The 18556-nt window shown below is 60.5% G+C and overlaps 1 protein-coding gene across 2 annotated transcripts in view; it reads right to left on the minus strand.

The window, feature by feature from the left end:
- The window catches only part of FIBCD1 (fibrinogen C domain containing 1), a 38003-nt gene extending 20705 nt beyond the window's left edge, over positions 1-17298 (minus strand). The window contains exons 1-5 of one of the 2 annotated variants that reach the window (XM_084999078.1): positions 17231-17298; positions 16213-16324; positions 6660-7139; positions 2453-2612; positions 1897-2033 (exon numbers count right to left, since the gene is read on the minus strand). In XM_084999078.1, coding sequence (XP_084855204.1) covers positions 1897-2033; positions 2453-2612; positions 6660-7139; positions 16213-16284 — 849 coding nt within the window. In that variant the 5' untranslated portion in view covers positions 16285-16324; positions 17231-17298. Of the gene's footprint in view, positions 1-1896; positions 2034-2452; positions 2613-6659; positions 7140-16212; positions 16325-16907 lie in introns of both variants that reach the window. The other variant, XM_021070324.2, reaches the window with a different exon arrangement.
- Between the last annotated feature and the right edge of the window lie 1258 nt (positions 17299-18556).

The raw sequence follows: 18556 nt of genomic DNA on the forward strand, positions 1-18556 counted from the left end.
GGATATTTTCTTTTCTTTCTTTTTTTTCTTTTTAGGGCCACACCTGTGGCATACGGAAGTTCTTGGGCTAGGGGTTGAATCAGAGCTGCAGTTGCCGGCCTATGTCACAGCCACAGCAATGCCAGATCCCAGCCACATCTGTGGCCTACACCACAGCTCACAGCAATGCCGGATCCTTAACCCACTAAGCAGGGCCAGGGATTCAAACCTGCATCGTCATGGATATTAGTCGGGTTCTTAACCCACTGAGCCACAATGAGAACTCCAAGACATACAGGTTTTTTTGGGTTTTTTTGTTGTTGTTTTTTTGTCTTTTTGCCATTTCTTGGGCCACACCTGCGGCATATGGAGGTTCCCAGGATAGGGGTCGAATCGGAGCTGTAGCTGCCAGCCTATGCCAGAGCCATAGCAATGTGGGATCCAAGCTGCGTCTGCGACCTACACCACAGCTCACAGCAACCCTGGATCATTAACCCATTGAGCAAGGGCAGGGATCGAACCTTCAACCTCATGGTTCCTAGTCGGATTCGTTAGCCACTGCGCCACGACGGGAACTCCAAGACATACATTTTTAAAATGTGTAGTCACCTGATGGCCAGTGGTGACCCTGCTGAAGCCCAGCCCCCAGCCTGAGCCCCAGAAGAGGGCAGAAGTCCACCAAGATTGGGGGGAGGGGCAGCAAGCCCACCTCCCACCTTCAGTGACCCCTGGCTCAAGGGCAGGGGTCAGCACACCACAGCCCCCTGGGCAACTCCTGCCTTCTGCCTGTTTTTATACAGCATGTGAGCCAAGAATGTTTGACCTCTTTTTTTGGCCACAACCACGGCATCTGGAAGTTTCCGGGCTAGGGATTGAACCCGTGCCACAATTACAGTCTGTGCCACAGCTGCAGGAAGGCCAGATACCTAACCTGCTGTGCTACAGGGGAACGTCACGTTTGAACGGTTTTAAACGGCTTTAAAAAAAAAAGAATCAAAAGAAGCATATGTTTAAATATACTTTGCATAATATTTCAAGAAGAATACATGAAAATTTTATGACATTCAAACTTTAGCGCCACAACTAAAGTGTTGTTGGGACACAGCCTCGCCCAGGCGTTTCGGTTTTGCCTGTGGCTACGTTCCCCTGCAAAGGCAGAGTTGCGACAGAGACCGGGCAGGGGGAGCAGGCAGGGTTGGTGGGAGGCAGGAAAAAAACAGCAGGCTGACCCTGTTCTAGAAGGGGCTTCCCAGCTGGCAGATCTGGAGACCCTCGGGGTCTTTAAGCAGGTCCTCTGCCTCACCACACCGGGGAGCTCTCGGGGCCACCTGTGGCTGTCCCAAGCCTGCCTTTCCACTGCTCCCGCTTCCCACTCAGGCAGGAGCCAGAAGGCGGAAGGAAATCACGACAGCTCCTTGCCGGGAGACCACTGGGGACCCTGCTCACAGCAGCTCCGCGCCCCCTTTAATCTCAGGCACACACATCATCTATTAAATAACTGCCAAGGTCAGCGTCTGCACTTGTCAGCCCTTGAACTCACATTAGCAACAGTTCATCTCAGGATCCAGCCCCAGGACCCCCTAGAACCATCGCTCCAGGCTCAAAAGCAGCAGGCAGGCGACAGCATCTAATATCGGCTCCCAAGCGGGTCCCCCAAGGGTGAGCACACGGCCTCCACCTGCCCCGCACAGGCTTCTGGGAGCGCAGAGATCTTTGCTGAGACTATGGGCAGGTTAGTGGGGGCCAGAGGGCAACTGGGCAGGGCCAGACCAACGGCGGAAGGTGGGCGAGAGGCCACTCAGAGCACCCAGCTTCACATGCATAGCCTCCCGGGTCAGCCTGGGTCTGCCCTGAATGTCTTCAGGGCCCAGCATTAGGGGGGCCTGGACGTGCAGCCGCACAGCCCAGGAGACTCACCGTCCAGCCGCCGCCGTCGGTGCTCATGTCGCAGTAGACCTGGAAGCCGGCGGGGTCGTGTGTGGGGAAGACGGAGTAAACGCCGTCCTCCTGCTGGCCGCTCAGGAGGACGTCCAGACAGTCTCGGGGCCGGGAGCCTGAGACAGGGAAGGCCATCAGGGCGCTGGACCTGAGCCCACGTCCCTCCCACCCTCTGCATCCCTGGGTCTCTCTGACTTGGTCTGTCCAGCCTTCAGGGTCAGATGCAACTCCAGAGCACTGGCTCTGCCACCGGCTGCGTGGGTTTGCTGAGTGAGCACCCTCTCTGAGCCTCACTTTCCTCATCTGGAAAATGGGTGCAGTGAGCTCCCCCTCATCAGGTTAGGAAAAGGGCCAACAGGAGGGTGTGGGGAGGACCCTCAGCCCTGCCAGGGAGCAGGCGGGCCTCGGCCAAGAGCAGTAGCGTGTGTTTATGTGGGTGGGTGGGGGCGATGAAGGGATGAAGCTGGGCACCCAAGTCGGCCAAGGAATGCAGCCCCCAGCCTCCCCCCATCCCCAGCCCCCGCCTCCCACTTACCATTGGCACAGCCCCGGGGTCTCGACCCCCTGGCAGGTGCCCTCTGAAGATCAGCCTTGACGTGGGGCCGGCCCAGCCCCCGGTCCCTCTGCAGAGCGTCCAGGACATCACTGACGGAGTTCACCAGGTGAACCATGTGGCCTTGGCTCTCAGAGAGCAGCTGTGGAGCACAGGGGTGGGTGGAGCAAGGAGTGGGGTGGGCGGAGCACGGAGTGGGTGGAGCTATGGGTGGGCTGGGCAAGGAGTGGACGGCGCCCTGGGGTGGGTGGAGCTCTGGGTGGGTGGAGCACAGGGGTGGCAGAGGTTCCAGCAGGCGGGGACAGAGTCCCCAGGATGGCGGTGGGCTCTGGCAGCCCCTGCCCTACCCTGGTCTCCATATGGAGTGGTCTCAGCCCCAGTGCTCAGAGGACAAGGGCTCAGGTGGGGGGTAGGGGACAGAGTGGCCAGCACACACCTGTGCCCCTGCTGCCCCCCAGGCCCTGTTCTTCATCCATGTCTGTGCCAACAGCCCTGGTGAGGTGACAAAGCAGACCCTGCTGGGCAAGTGGAGGCAGCACCTGGCATCAGGACAACTGGGTCCAAACCCCAACTCACCCACTTGCCAGTCACATGGCTGCAAGAGTGATTAACCAAGCCTTGAAACAGGCTAACCTGGTCTCCCAGCCCAGCTGCCATGGAGACTGATGATGTGGGGAGTACCCAGCACAGCATGGGGCCCACGGCAGGCACTCAGTACCCAGTATCTGGGTGCCCACCCCATGGCAAGAATTCAAGAGGTATCTTCCAGGTTACAAAACGCCTTCACCCGACTTCTCTTCGGATCCCCCAGCAAGGCCAAGAAGGCAAGGGTGATGGATCTGCACTGGACAGGTGGGCCCCGGGGTGCTGCATCCCCCCATCCCCCATGAAAAGTCACTTTGACTTTACAGGGTTCTCTGATGCCCACCGCACACCTGCCCCCACAGCATGGCCACGAGGGAGGGCCTGAGGTGTCTTCCCCTTGTTACAAATGTGGAAACTGAGGCCCAGAAAGAGAGGTCCCTGGTGGAGAAGCACTCAGGCCACGTCCCCAGCTGAGTGGCAGGAAGGGAACCAGGGCTGCAGCATCGTGCGTGCGGGGAGCCCAAGGTGGGGGCGGGGCGGGGTTGGATCCAGGCCCTGGTGTGCATGCTGGGACTCAGCTCAGGCCCTTCCTCTCTTCACCAGCCCATGATCCTGGAAGGGTAACCGAATCCTACCCACTCCTGCCCATCCGTCTCCTCCTCCTGAACCACAGCAACGGGCGCTGTTTCCCGGCGGGTGGTGTGTTCAGGCCTGTGCCATTCCCATCACTGATGCGGAATCAGGGTCTGGGACTCAGCTAGTGCAGCTCTGTCCCCACCCTGGGGCCTCTGCGCCCTGTCACCTCCCCACCCAGGGGGCTCCAGGAGGCTGTGGGGACGACGAGGAAGGGAGGCAGGGTCCTGGGCAGACTGCAGCCAGCCAGCCAGCCAGCCAGTGTGGAGCCTTCTGGGTCTTTACACACCGAATCTGTCACTTGCCAGATAATAGCTCGTTGGAGCAAGGAAAATAGAAATATACAGTGCCGGCAGTTTACAAAATATGATTCTCGGCTTGTCTGGAAGCAGGGGCCCGGCAAAGCTTTCAGTTTCCCTGTCAGTTTCTCCTCTGCTGAGCAGGTGATTCAGTGAGGGCTGAGGCCTGGGGAGCGAGGGGCGGCAAGGGGCGGAGAGGGCCTTTGGGCAGGGGTGACATCTCCCTGGGCTTCCCTGCAGTGTCCTGCAGACGGGCCCTGCAGTGGGGGAGCCCTGCAGAGGGATAAAGGCAGCCCCAGGGGGCAGGGGCAGGGCCCCGCCCCCTGCAAGAGGGTGGGCAGCCAAGATCTCCGGGTGCATGGGTTAAGTTGCAGCGGTACTGCCCATCCTTCTGTGACGCTGCAGACACACTCGAGAAATTCAGGCACGGCCGGCTCTTGCTAACGGGCAAGGAAGACCTCAGTTTAAACCAGCAAATGATTAAAGTTGAAAATGTACATATAAACATGCCCCGAATTAATGGGGAAAGTCGGTCCCTGCTCGCTGAGCCGCACAGATGCCTTAAAGAGGACTTGGCAGCTTTGAGAGGCAGTGAGATCAGAGCTGCTGCTTCCAGCACTGCTCTGTTGTGTGACTGAGCTGAAACAGGGCACTTCCTTTGCCACGCCTCGCCTCAGCCTGCCCCTCCATAGAATGGGGTCAGGACTCCTACCTCCAATGGCTCGTGTGCCCCAAAAGCTTCTTAATTCGAACCCAGACAGAGATTTCCAAGAGTGGCTCCCCATGGGCTGAAATTTCAGTTTACAGTTTCCACCATCGCAACAAGAGATGCTGATGCGCCGATGGCATCTCTCGTGTGCACGCGCCAGCCGAGCCCTGTCCCCCCCAGGAGCTGCAGCATCCTATCAGGTCGGGACGGTGCCAGCCCTGTGTTACAGGTAAGGAAGCCCAGCCCAGGGAGGGCACCTGACACACCCAAGGTCCCACAGCTGGTACTTGGTAGAGACTGGACTGGATCCCAGCTCGGCCGACCCGAACCCTGAGGGCAGAACTGCTCAGCTCTGCTGCTCCCAGGCCAGCGGGCCTCAGACATTCATGCACGGGAGTCACACTGCTGGGACTGGGGGGCCGGGAGGGGGCTTTGAGGGTAGAGTCCGGGGATGTGCCCTTTAACCAGCAGCTCTGGTGACTGGCAGGGGAGTGCCGCGGGCACTGTTCGGGGATCCAGGTCTGGGCTGAGGAGCTGAGAATCTGGGAAGCTGCTAGGAGCTATGGCGACATGGCAAGACACATGGTCTCTGAAATCACCTTGAGTCCGTGGGAAATGAGTCAAATGAAACATTCTTGCGAAGAAGCAAATATTTCAGGAAGCCCAGACCCCAGCAGAGCTATTAGCCTTACAGCAACCGCTCTAGGCCTCTGTGCACATGGGCGGGTGGGAGACCCTGGCCCTTCCCCGCTGCCCCCAGTCCTCTGACCCTGCCCTAAGGATGAGGACCAGCCGGCTCATCAGGGCCTGAGCCCCGTGGAGAGCGAGGAAGGGCACCCAGATCACCCAGAAAGTCTGGAGGTCTCCTGACGAGGGCGGGGACGCTGCAGATGGAAGGGGCAGCAGCGGGGCAGCTGAACTCCCCGCCCCGGGATGGAGAAGCGGCCTTTCCATCAGTCACCCAGACAGGACAATGGGGACTGCAATTTCTCCAGCTGCAGCCTCCAGAGGAGGGAAAAGGCCCATGGCTCACGAGCTGTTGGGTGACCAAGTGCCTGGTCATCCTGGGTGTCCGGAAGGGGCTGGGAGGATGGCAGGGGTGGGGCTCAGGAACTGAGTCACGGGGGCGGAGGTGGGGGAGGGAGGACGGGGTAGAGGGCAGGAGGCTGGGCAGGGCTCAGAGGCCAGATGCCAGGCCTGACTTGACCGCTGCACCCTGGACAAATCACTGCCCCTCTCTGAGCCTCAGTTTTCTGTTCTGGAAAATGGCAGGCCAGTGAGGTCACCCTGAATCCCTCCTCCTAGAAGGGGGACTGTCCTTGCTGGTGCTCCATGGTCAATGTCGGAAATCCTTCACCAGGGTCTGCCTGGTGCTCGCTGGGACCTGGCCTGGCTCGGGGAGTGGGTGGGGGTGGGGACAGACAAGGGTCTGGTTGAGCCCCGAGCTGGTTCCTCTTTCCCTGGGAAGCTGTGGGTATCAGAGGGTAGAGAAGGTGGAGGGGGGGCGGGTCTGGGGAAGGAGTGCATCTCTTTCTGGCCACGGAGCACGGCCAGGGAGCGCCGCACTCGCCACTGACCTGCCCATGACCTTGAACCTGTATGAGCCTGATAGAGGCCACGTCCTGCCTTGCCTGCGTCTCACTGCACTGGAGTCCCTGGGAAGCCCCTCCAGCCCTGGAATCAGTGGGGGCCACACACACGCCCAGGTCACCAGGACGGCGTGCAGGAAACAGTCTGAATCCTGGCGCCGAGAGCCGTGTGGGCTTGGATGACACCCTCACCTCTTTGAGCCTCATTTTCTCAAGCAGATGGGAATCGCCCCTGGCCCTGGGGCTCCTGGGGATTAAGCGATGCCCTGGGCATCAGGCACCCAGGGCCGGCCGCATGTGGCACAACTTGCAACTCGCCTCCCCACCCCCTTCCCGCCCCCCACCAAGATGCGGGGCACGGACCCCACCCTTACCTGGATGAGGCGGCCCTGCTCGCTCTGCAGGGAACTGAGCCCCTGGCCCAGCGTGCTGTGCCCCTTCCGCAGCCCCGCACACTCTGTCTGCAGCTCCGAGGCCCGGGCCAGCAGCCGGGGGAGCTGGTCAGCCAGGGTGTCCAGCAGCTCCTGCTCTTGTTCGCCCACCAGCCGAGGCTCAGCCTGGCGCTGGCTCAGTGCCTGCAGCACGGAGGCCTGGGCGCCCTCCAGGCGGGCGAAGCCGTCGGTGAGGTCTGGGCAGCGCGGGTCGATGAGGATGCTGAGGCGCGAGCTGTCGGCCCTGTCCACGGTGACCAGGGCGCTGTTGGCACCGGCCGACCCAGTGCTGACGATGGGCGGGGGCGCCGTGCCAGGCGCGTGGGCGTGGTTCAGGAAGAGCACGGCGCCGGTGACAGCCACAGCCAGCAGCACGGCCAGGGACAGTAGCACGGTGCACAGCACGTAGCCACAGCTCGGCCGCTGCGGGGCAGCCCGAGGCAGGTGGACGTAGCGAGGGACAGAGGGACAGACGGGAGAGAGGAGGCAGTATGAGGGACAGACCTGGGCCACCAGCCCTTCCCAGGGTGAGGAGGGCCCAGGATGGGGCCCCTGGCCTTTGTGAGGCCTGGACAAGGCTCAGAGGACCCCCTTCTTGGGGACAGGGGGCGGGAGTCACACGGGGATGAGAACCAGGGTCCCAGAGGGGAGACAAAGACAGGACAACCAAAGAGAGCAAGGTGGTAAGAGTGAGAGATGCAGGGAGACAGATGGAGAGGGTGGCAAGAGAAAGCCAGGCAGGGGCCAGCAGAGGATGGAGAGAGAGGCACCTTTCCCTGGCTGCCCGGCCCTGCCCCTGTCTGGGACGGGCCGAGGTACAGACCACCACCCGCAGCCAGAGGACTGGGCTCAGGTCCCCGAGCTGCCGTTTCCTGCGGGGTGACCTTGGGTGACGGACTTCCCCTCCCTGAGCCTAGCATCCTCATCTGTCAAATGGGGGTGATAATGACATGCCCGCCCCACACGTTTGTGCCCGCTGTGTGGACTCGGGAAGAGAAAGCTGAAACGGGGACAGAGTGATGCTTCAGACCATTGCGCTGTCTCAGCAGAATGAACGCCTTTGGGGTCATGGGCGCCCATCCCTGAAGGTCCCTTTCAACTCAGGGCACCCACACCTCGAGTCCCCGGGCACAGGGTGGCTGCCAGCCTGAGCACCTCCTCTCCCCATTTCCTCTCCTTCCTCCTCTTCCTCCCCCTTTTCATGAAGCACGCCCCCCCTCCCCGCCGGGATCCAGTGGGGACTAACAGCAAAAGAACCCAGAGCAGCTTGTAACTAAAGGTGACACCGTGATATAGAGCAGATTCCAGACTCACTGGACCGGACCACTCACAGCCCAAAAGGGTCTTGCAGAGCCATCACTGAGCATTGGACACAGGGGGAAACTGAGGCCCAGAGTCACACAGCAGACCAGAAACACCATCAGCCTGGACCTCTAGCTTCCTGCCTCCTTCCAGGACCAGGCATCTCCTACCACTGAATTTTCCCTGCATTTTCAACTTTCTAAATCTGAGATGCATCTTTAAATGAGTTAGTGTATTAAGGCACTTGGAGCCGCGCCTGGCACGTTGTGCTTGTGTAATAAATATTAGCGGCTTTTATTATCTCATGATCAATGTGCACAGAGCATCTGGAGGTATTGGGTTTTTTATTTTCCACCCGAAGTGTTATTTCTGTGTCACTGATGCTAGAAGGTACCGTCCCTGTGTTTTCTTCTTTTTCTCACATTTTAACATCTCTGACATTTGAGAGGGATCTTACAGTTGTAATTGACAACTTTTTTTCTTTCTCAATGATCCATTAGATAGTTTCTTACATCCTGCATCTCTTCCTATGAGAAAACATGGTAGAGCAAACCGCCTCTTTTCCATAAATTCAGATTCTACGAGGAGGATGGGGTCAGGGGTCTGTGTTGCTGGCAAGATGTGGGAGAGAATTCCTGCAGCATCGGGACTTAGTGCTCCACCCCTCCTCTCTGCCCTGGCCCCGGCCCCCAGGGCACATGCATCCTGGACTCTACACAGTACACAATTTACTCCAGCCAGACCCGAACCCATCAGCTCCCCTCCATCAGCTCTGCATAGGCTGCTCCCTCAGCCCGAGCCCCACTTCTCTTCCACCGGCTTAACCTCGCTCTCTTCCTTCGGGGCTCAGCTAGGATGACACCTCTTCCAGGAAGCCTTCCTTGACTGTTTCCTCAGCCCTCCTCCCGGTTTGGGCAGGGTCCTTCCTCTGTGTTCCCAGATCCTCGGCGGCTCTTACCAATACAGTCATCACCTTTGATTTCATTCATTCACCCAAACATCCATGCAGGCTTCCCTGGTGTCCCCCTGAGCCAGGCTCCAAGCCAGTCCCTAAGGAGGTAGCAGCGGCCATCATCCCAGCCCTGCCCTGAGGGGACAAATGTCCCCTGGGCTGTGATTTTTACCCTCTTTGGGGACACAGATCTTTTTGGGGATTTGATTGACAGCTATGGATACAAGGAAAGCTGGGACTAGGGGGGTCAGAAAGACCCAGGTCCAGGAGACCTGCCTTGGACCATGAATTGTCCCCCTCCCCAAAGGCACAGAGCGGCCGGTTGTTGGATGCATGGAGGGGAGAGCAGATGGACCAGGTCATCTCTCCATGACCTTGCTGGCCGGAAATGAAAGCCCTGGGACCTAGGGCACTTTGCAGGGCAGAGGCCATGACCTTCCCACGGAGCCCTGCCCCCACCTGATGGCCTGGCACAGAATGGAGGCCACCTCCAGGCTGCCCCATCCCTGTCACTGCAGGTCAGGGCTGTCCCCCCAGGCAGGTGCTGCATCCTCACTGCTATTCCTGCAGTGCAAACTATGTTCCCACCACTGATACCTCCAAACACTCCCCTGCCCTGGTTGGATTCCTTTTGCAGATGGGAAAACTGAGGCTCAGAGACAGAAGACCCTTGCCCAAGGTCACACAGGAGGCAAACAGTAGAGCCACCATTTGAACCTAGGTCCCGGTGACTCTGGACTCTCCCATCCGTGCCCAGGCTGTTTGCTGAGCCATCCAGCCCGCATCCCTTCCTCTGCTGCAAGAACGACTGGGGTTTGGGGCCAAAGCCCTGTGTCAGCAAGTAAGTCCCTCTCGGGCCCCTCCCAGAATCCACCGGGAGACACCTTGCCCCGAGCAGCTCTGAGTGATGTCCTCGACCGAAGAGCATTCAAATTCCCAGCTGGCAAGGCTAGCCATGTCCCCCGTGTCCCCAGGACCCCAGCCCTCTTGGGCACCCACTCCCACCCAGGCCCTTGGTTCCTGGTAGGAAGGCACAGGATGCAGAGGAAGGGAGGGGCTGGAGAAAGCGGCAGGGGGCTCCTGAGGGGCAGGGCGACGTCGGAGCCTGGAGATGAAACGGGCCACTCGGCAGAGGAGAATTAGTCTTCAGAGATCACCTTAAACATGAAGTGCTGTTCGCTTTTATAGGCGGCCGTTTACGTGCCTTGCAAAGAAATCTGCCCGAGATGATCGGGGGGCTTCGGGCACAAGCGGCCCCGCAGAGCATGGAGCACGCGGGGGGCTGGCGCTCATGCATCAGCCCTTGGCCGGGGCAGAGCGGGGCGTGTGCACCTGGGGGCTGCAGGAGGCAGATGGATGCGCACAGGGCCCTCGCCTCCCAGGGCCAAGACTGGGAGCCAGGCAGGATCAGAGGAACCAGGAGACCCACTGCTGGCACTAAACACCCGTGTGAGCTCCCGGCTAGAGGTGTGTGGCTTGGTCCCCTGTGTCACCCCTAGGCCTTGCCCACGGTCAAAGGCTGCCCAGGAAGCCCCGACCAAGGGGAGGACACAATGGGCTCATGCTAGGGGAACCGGAGGCAGGAAAACCTAGAGCTGCCTCAGTTGAGAGCTGGCGAGTCCCCAGCCTCCAGAGGCAGCCGTGGAGTCTGGCGGAGGACGGGGGGCCCTGGAGGGTGGGGTTCCTGGCCATGGCGCCCTGCCCAGCCTGCACCCCTCCTCTTCCTTATTTTTTAAGGGAGCTGGGTAGCGGTCATTCCCCGGGTAGGGCTGAAACTCCACCCCTTGTTCCTCAGTAGGAAGAAGAAAATCTTCCTCCAGGGGGAGACCAGGCAAGGCTGGATCCAGGTGCAAGCCACGTTCCCAGCACCCAGCTCCCGGGAGCAGCCCAGCCATAGGCAGGATGGCTGTTCATCAGGACAGAAACGCGGCTGTGCGGCTTCGGATTGGGAAAACCAAGGGGGCTCGTGTGAGGTCTGGGCAGGAGCTGTACTTGGGCTCAGAGACCCTGGGGAGGGTGGGAGTGTCCAGCCCCTGGGGGGAGGGGTGTCCTCCTCGCCTCTCCCCCAGGAGCCCACAACTGCTCCCACAGCCAGGCAGACGGCTCCTGACATGGTCTGAACTCTGAGCCCCTGGCCCTAGCAGAGGGGGAGCCCAGAGACCCCCTAAAGTGAGGCGCTGATTGGTCTGCTCAAAATTCTGGGGTCCCCAAAACTTGGGAGGGAGGCATGGCTGGCTTGTTCTATGGGCTCCAAGGAAGAGCACCCTGTCCTGCTAGGGCCTCCTGATACAACCCATGCTGACGGTGGCCAGCTGAGGCCACCGGCAAGGTCCCAGGGAGTGGCCAGAGTATTCCAGGGGACAAAGAGACAGGGCCTGGGAGTTGCTACATCTGCCCCCTGCCCCGCCACTGGAGGCTCCATGCACCAGCGCCCCAGCTCTGTCACCCCCCAGGGAGCTCAGCTTTGGGTCCATTTCCCAGGCGAGAGGGTCTCCAGATGTTTCCTGTGAGGGTCTTGCCGGGCCCCCTCCCTCCACACGCAGCTCTGGGCCTCCAGCCCAGCGACCCCCAAACCAGGCTCACTCCACCCCGAACCTGAGCCCTCCTGCGATCCCCACCTGGGATGGTAGCAGCCTCACCGACGGCCCCCACCCAAGCCGGGAGCCTCCCTGGGCTCCCCCCCAGCTGGCACCTGGCTCTGTCCACTCCACCTCTCTAATCCCTCTGTCCCCATGCCCTCAGCCCTGCCCTGGTCCATGCCCCATCACCTGCCTCTAAGTCACCATCAGCAGCTCCCTGTTAGCCTCCCAGCCACCTCCCAGCCCTGAGAACCAGTGCCCCACACGGCAGCCAAGGGCCCTGCCTCGTGATAGCAAAGAGCCCAGGAAGACTCCCACTCAGACCCCTCCACCCACAAGGGCCACCGAGGTATCAGGAGCTGGTCCCCCAGTCTCACCTATTGCCACCCTCTCCCCACCCCCATCCCATTCTCTCCACCTGCCTGGCTTCTTTCTTTTTTTTTCTTTCTAGGGCCGCACCCGTGGCATATGGAAGTTCCCAGGCTAGAGGCTGAATCGGAGCTGCAGCCTACCCCACACACAGCCACATCAACGCCAGATCCAAGTCGTGTCTGCGACCTACACCACAGCTCGTGGCAACACCAGACCCTTAACCCACTCAGCGAGGCCAGGGATCGAACCTGCGTCCTCATGGATGCTAGTCAGATTTGATAACCCGCTGAGCCACAACAGGAACTCCCTGGCTTCCTTCATTTACCCCAACACACCTTGGTCTCCCTGGAGGACAGATTTCACAAAAGCATAAACATCACCTTCCCGAAGAAGGGGTCCCTGCGTTTCCACCCCTGACCTCCTCTGGCCTCTGGCCTCCCCATCACAGCCACACCACTGGCCTAGAGGGTGAGCTCCGCGGGGCAGGGCTGGCATCACAGGAGGGGCTTAGGAAATGAGAGGAGAAGGAAGGAGTCCTTGACCTGTGGCCCCTGTTCTCTTACTCTCCCAGCCCAGGCACAGTGACCGCCACCCCAAGCCCAGGCAGCAGCAGGACAGAGGGTGTATCATTTTCTTCACAGGGCACATCACACCTCGTAATAATACCGTGAGTGAGTTTGTTCTTCCCCTGAGACTCTAAGCTCCCGAGGCACAGATTCCCAGCTGCATTTCCTAGCTGAGGCAGGGACTCTATAAATAGTCCTTGAACGAATTAAATCCAGCAGGGCTTGGGTTAGACATCAAGAAGAACTTCCCAATGAGAATGTGTTTCCCTTTCTCGAATGTCTTGCGAAGTTTGGAAAATATCGAGAGACACTGCTGCCAGGGATAGACAGCGGTGGACCTCCCGCTGGGGTGGCTTAACTGGGGGACAACTCAGGCACAAGCCTCCCCCCTCCCAACAGGGGGAGACGCGGGTATAGGGTGACTTCCTGCCCCACACTCCAAGCCTCGGAGAAGCGTGCCTATTTCTAGATGCTTTCATCTGAGCAACTCCGACCTCCTGGCAGGTTTTCTGCCATCATCTCCTGCCCTAAGGGTGTGAGCGCCCCTTCGTTCTGCAGGGGCGAGAAAGGACACTCTAATGAGGTCGGTGCCTTGTCCAAGGTCACCCAGCAAATGAGGAGCGGGGGCCGGACAGGCCCAGGACAGAGCCGGCCCGAGGCTGTCCCAGAAACAGCCACACTGAGATGCAGGCCCTTCGAGGGCAGTGGGGCTGGGAGGCCTGGAGGCCACACAGCAGGTGTTGGAGCCCTCTCCTTGGGGGTGACACAACGTGCCTGAGCTGGACAAAGCACAGCCAGCCCTTCTCCCCTTCATCCTCCCAACCGGGCCCATCCGTCACCCTGGAGGACTCAGGTTCAGGTCCTGGCCGCGGCTCTCTTAGCCTCAGTTTCCTCATCTGTCAAATGGGTTGATCATGCCTGCCACCAGCCTCCCGGGGTGGTTGTGACTAAGAAACGAGAGGTACGCAGATGGGTCCGGCTGGTGCTCAGAGTGTGGCACTGGCATGTTTTCTGGAGGAAGTGGACCCATTAAAGAACCAGGGTGTCAAATTGCTTTCCCTGGTGGGCAAAGGGGTGATCAGGACGCTGACACTCTGCAAAGGGACGGGCGGCTGCGAGAACCGCCAACCCCAGGTGAACAGTGCTTTACAGTTTGCAAAACACACCAGTATTTCACTCGGCCCTCATAACAGCCCTTGTGGAGTGAGAAGGAAGCAGGGATTGCTGTTCCCATGTTACAGATGGTAACGCCCAGACTCAGAGAGGGGGAGTAACCTACCCAGAGTCACACAGCCTATCAATGGTCAAGATGAAACTAGACGCGAAGGAGGAGAACGGGCCAGCCCCCAGGGAACCAGGGCACGCAAGGCTCTCTTCCAACAGCAAGCACAGGAAAGATCTTGCCTCTTATCAAAGCGTCAGGCAAGCCTGGAATTGGCACCGGACTGCCTATCTGCATACTGGGTCACCAAAGGATTGGGGCGGGGACGCAGTGCTTGATATTGGCCCAGGCCTCTCCAGCCACGGATGCCAAGGGGCAGAGAGCTGGGCTCAGGCCTGGCAGCAGCTGAAACATACACCCTAGGAGGCAGCAGAAAGGCTGGGGCTGGCCCGAGAGGCCTTACAACCACATTTCAAATAGATGCCCCAGAAGCCACCTCCCCTGGAGACGCAGCAGTCCTTGCTGGCTTCTCTCCCACAGCTCGTCCTGGCCAGGCTTCACGCAGTTCAGTTCAGCAAACATCCCTCGGCTCCAAACCTGAGCTGCATGGAAAGACCAGAGCCTGGACCCGGGGGGGGACCAAAGGGAGCTCCCGATGGAGGAGTGACTCGGGCTAGGGAACGAGGCAGGGAGATAAAGGCAGCTGAGCAGCAGGGGCTAAAGTTTGCTAGGACTTCAAGGAAGAGCCATCAGCCATCAGGGAAGGCTTCCTGGAGGAGGTGGCATCTGAGTAGGTTTTGAAGTATGTGTAGGTGAAGTAGCGTGTGTGTGGGTGTGTGGGTGTGTGTTTGGGGAGCCTGGTGGAGCCAAGAAGATGAGATAGCAAAGGTTTGGGAATGGGCCGTCTGGTACGGGACCAAAGATTGGTAAATGACAAGCAGCCAGTACCTGTAAGGGGGCTAATGGGACAAGGGGATGGGCCAGGCTGGGGATGGCTCAAACACCAAGTCTAGGAGGGAAGGCTGCTTTTGCTAAGCCAGGAGAAGTTAGAGCCCAGCAGGAGAGGACTTTCTGTTTAAAGACAGCTTGGATGTAGACCTGATTTAACAGAGGAACAGGGAGTTCCCGTTGTGACTCAGAGGTAATGCACCTGATTAGTATCCATGAGGACTCAGGTTCAATCCCTGGCCTCGCTCAGTGGGTTAAGGATCTGGCGTTGCCATGAGCTTTGGTTTAGGCTCAGCTGCAGCTCCAATTCGACCCCTAGCCTGGGAACTTCCATATGCTGCGGATTTGGCATAACGAAAAAAAAAAAAAAAAAAAAAGGGACAGACCATCCTGGGAGGCACTGGAAGGGTGGGGGGTCAGACCTGGCTTCAAATCCTTGCTCACCTGCTAACATGCTGTGTGACTTGGGCTCATTCCTCACCTTCTCTGAGCCCCATCCCCCTGTGATGTGGGCATGGGCATCCCTGTCTAGCCCCCAGGTTGCTGCTGAAAATGAGGTTGTGCGGACAGTTGAGAAAGGGTTTTGTAAAGCATGGAGGTACAGCAGCACTCCAGAAAGAACGCCCTGAGAGTGAGGGGCCGCCAAGGCCCGCCCCTGCCACCCGCCTCCTGCCGCTGCAAACAAGAACTGTTCCTTCCCCAATGACATCTGTCTGGGAGAAATTTGAAATTTAAAACGGCCAGCCCCATTATTTCCTCTCCTTGGTGAGCGGACCTCCTCATCTCGCCTGCCGGCCCCAGTCCCTTGGCAGCCCAGCCTGGGGCGGCCTCAGGGCTGCCCCTCCGCTCAGCTGCCCATCTCCAGCGCCCTCTCTGGCCAGTCCTGGGGCTCTGCCCTCACACCACCACCACCACCACCCCCCCCCCGCCCCTTTCCAGTGCACAGCCCTGGGCACCCTCCACTGCCACGGAAGAGGCAGCAGAAAGGGTGGAATGCACAGGCCTGAAGCCCAAGGACCCAGGTTCAAATCCCAGCAGAGTTGCATGGCCTTCGGCCGCAGATGCAACCATCCCTGCGGCTTGCTTTCCTTATGGTATAGCTGGAGAACCCCAATATCCAGTGTCCTTCCATGAGGCAAATATTTATTGATCCTCTACTGTATGGGAGTGGGGGGAAGCTGGCTAAAGTATTAAAGGATTCGAAGGAGATGGGGGGTGGCACGCCAGGCGCCTGGTGCCCTGGGTGGGTACTCAGTAAGTGGCTCAGATGCCCATTGTAGAGATGAGGAAACAGAGGCTCGCACCAAAGGACTGGTCACACTGTAAACTACAGAGGTCCCCTACTTCCTCTGCGCACACACGCTGCATCTGAGTCCGTTGGAGGAGCAAGGGGGCTCCTGCAGAGGTGCAGCCTCTATCTGCAGCCCCAACCCCAAGTTCAAGCCTCCTACGGAAGAGGAGGAGAGGAGGGTGCCCGCCCCGGGGCTTGTGGAGCCTCGCAAGGGTACGCCCCAAAACTCCAGCGCAAAACTGGGTGCCCACCCCGCCAGCCAGAGAGGCCAGCGCCTCGCCCACGCGCGGGCTCCATGTCCCCACGCCCCGGGCCCCCGCGTACCTGCGGCTTGTCGCGCGGCCGGTCCTCAAGTTGGGAAGCGCCGCCCATGGTCTTCCACCGGTCGTTGACCATCTTCCGGCAGGACTGGCGGGAGGCCGGGCGAGGCGCGCCGCTGCGGAGCGCAAAGGCGCCGAGGTGGGCGCGGGCTCCGGCTCTGGGCGCGTTCTGCCCGCCGGCTTCCCGCCTCGGTACCTCGCTCCGGGGTGGCCGGGCCAGCGGGCGTGCGTGTGCGGGCGTGCGAGTGTGTGTGTGCCTGCCGGTGTGTGCGCGGGTGTGTGCGGGCGACAACGGGAGCGGGAGCGCGAGAGCCGCGGGCAGTCAGCCGCCCGCCCGCCGCTCGCGCTGCGCGCGGTCCCCGCTCCCGGCTCCCGCGCCTCCCCCTGCGCGCTCCTCTCCCTCCTCCCTCCCTCCTTCTCAATCTCCGTGTCTTTTTTGTCTCGGACTCTCTTTGCCTTTTATTGCTCCCCCGGTCTCTCTCTGACACACACGCACACGCCGTGGACGGTCACAGTTAAACTCCACCTCCGCAAAGGCTAGGATAGAGGAGGCAGCCCGACCCCAGACCCTCGGGGCCAGCCGGGAGGGCAGCGAACAGCCGCGGGCAGCCCGGTCCTCGCCCGCTCCGGAGGGGCCCGAGAGCCCCCGGGGGCGCCTCCTTGCAAACTTCCTCCCCGGCTGGACCCGCGCCAACTCACCGTGCGCCGGGGGCGCGGCGCGGGGCTTAGCCCCGTGGGCTGCCCAGCCGGGCGGTCGGACGTCTCCGGAGAGCGGCGCCGCGCTCCTCCTGCCCAGCTCTGCCCACAAGGCTCACCTGTAGACACGAGCTGGGCCGGGGGCGGGGGGGGGGGGGGGGCGGCCCGAGTGCGCCCCCTGCAGGTTTCCGAGGTCTAGGTCCGGGCTCCGGGGCAAGTGCGCTCAGTCCCGGAGTCGCCAGCCTCAGGAGACCGCCCCTCCTTCCCGGACCCCCGACCTGAGAGCCCGGCCCTGGGGGCGTCTCGGCCAGAGTCAGCAGACCTACCGCCCCGCGCTGGCGGGAGGAGCGGGGGTCCCCGCCGCCACAGCCGCTGGCGCCGCGATCTCGAGTACGAGCCGCTCCGCGCTCTGCCCGCGCTCCCGGCCGATCGCCCGCGTTCCCCAGGCGCGCCCCGCGCTGCCTCAGCCCCCGCCTCCTCCTCTGCCCGGGAGAAGAGGGATTTGTGCCGGGAGGGGGGCTTCTTAGTCGCCCCCTCCCACCGGCAGCACTTTTAAAAGCATGTAATCCGCCCGGTGCAGCCTTCAGAGGTAATTGACAAAGTCCTTAATCTGCGCTGTTAACGAGCTGCTATTGTGGCTTCTGGCCGGGAGGCGCCCACACGGCCCGGCCCGACGCCACGTTCCGGGCCGGCCGCCCCCTCCCCGGCCCACCGAGGGAGTCTTGCAGACCCTCCTCCCCTCGCCCCGCTCCGGGCCCCTTATCTTCTGCTCCCCCAGCTTCAAAATAGACACTCGTGTTCCCTGTCCCCCGCTTCTCCCCAAAGCTGTTTTCCGGCTCCCGGGGCGCTTTGGCCCACCACGCTGTTCCCTGGCGCCGGCTTCGTCTCTCTCCCACCGGCTGCCAGTCTGTCGCCCCATCTTTGTTCCTCTTCCAGCCCCTCTCCGGTGGAACAGTCTACCTGGGGGTGGACGCCCAAAAGCTGGGGCCGGGGACCTTCCTGCCCCTTGCCGTCTGAGCAGACCTATATTCACCCACCAGAAGCTGGTTCACACTCGGCCAACTGTTTGTCCCCAGCTTCCTCTTCCTTCCAGAGCTGCCTGCCCGCCTCACCTGCAGCCCCATCCACACTGCCAAGGGAGGCAGCCCAGGGAACTGGAGTGGGTCCCCCAGCCATGGCGGGATCAGAGCACCCCGTTGGAGTCCTGGCCCCATGGCCCTTTCTGGAAGGCATCTATCCCTTTCAGGGCCTGTCTTATGGATTAAAGGGCTTGGCAGGTGACCTCATGGGCCATCAGGTTTGGGTAGAGGGTTTCGGTGGAAAGCACAGGGCCCTGGCTGTGTGGCTTGGGGCCCTGGCTGTGTGGCTTGGGTCTCTGCCTCTGAGACCCATGGGTGCTGAAAGGTCAACAGCACCCTCTTCAGAAGGGCTTTTGGGACGTTCTGAGAACGTCCAAGGAAACGTACAAGGAAACACCTGAGCAGGATGAGCCTCCAAACTTTCCCACCATGACCTTGGGCAGATTTCCTGTCATCTCTAAGCCTCAATTTCCTCATTGCACAAGAAATCGCAACTTCCCCCTTCTAAATGGGGATTGTGAGGTTCGGAGGCATGAGGCTGGGGCTGCAAATCTGTGATTCCAATTTAGGGAG

Source organism: Sus scrofa, chromosome 1 (genome assembly GCF_054392235.1).
Source record: "Sus scrofa isolate SSC_HxYL_T2T_F1_AM1 chromosome 1, Sscrofa_HxYL_maternal_Yorkshire_Landrace_v2.0, whole genome shotgun sequence".
NCBI lineage: Eukaryota > Metazoa > Chordata > Mammalia > Artiodactyla > Suidae > Sus > Sus scrofa.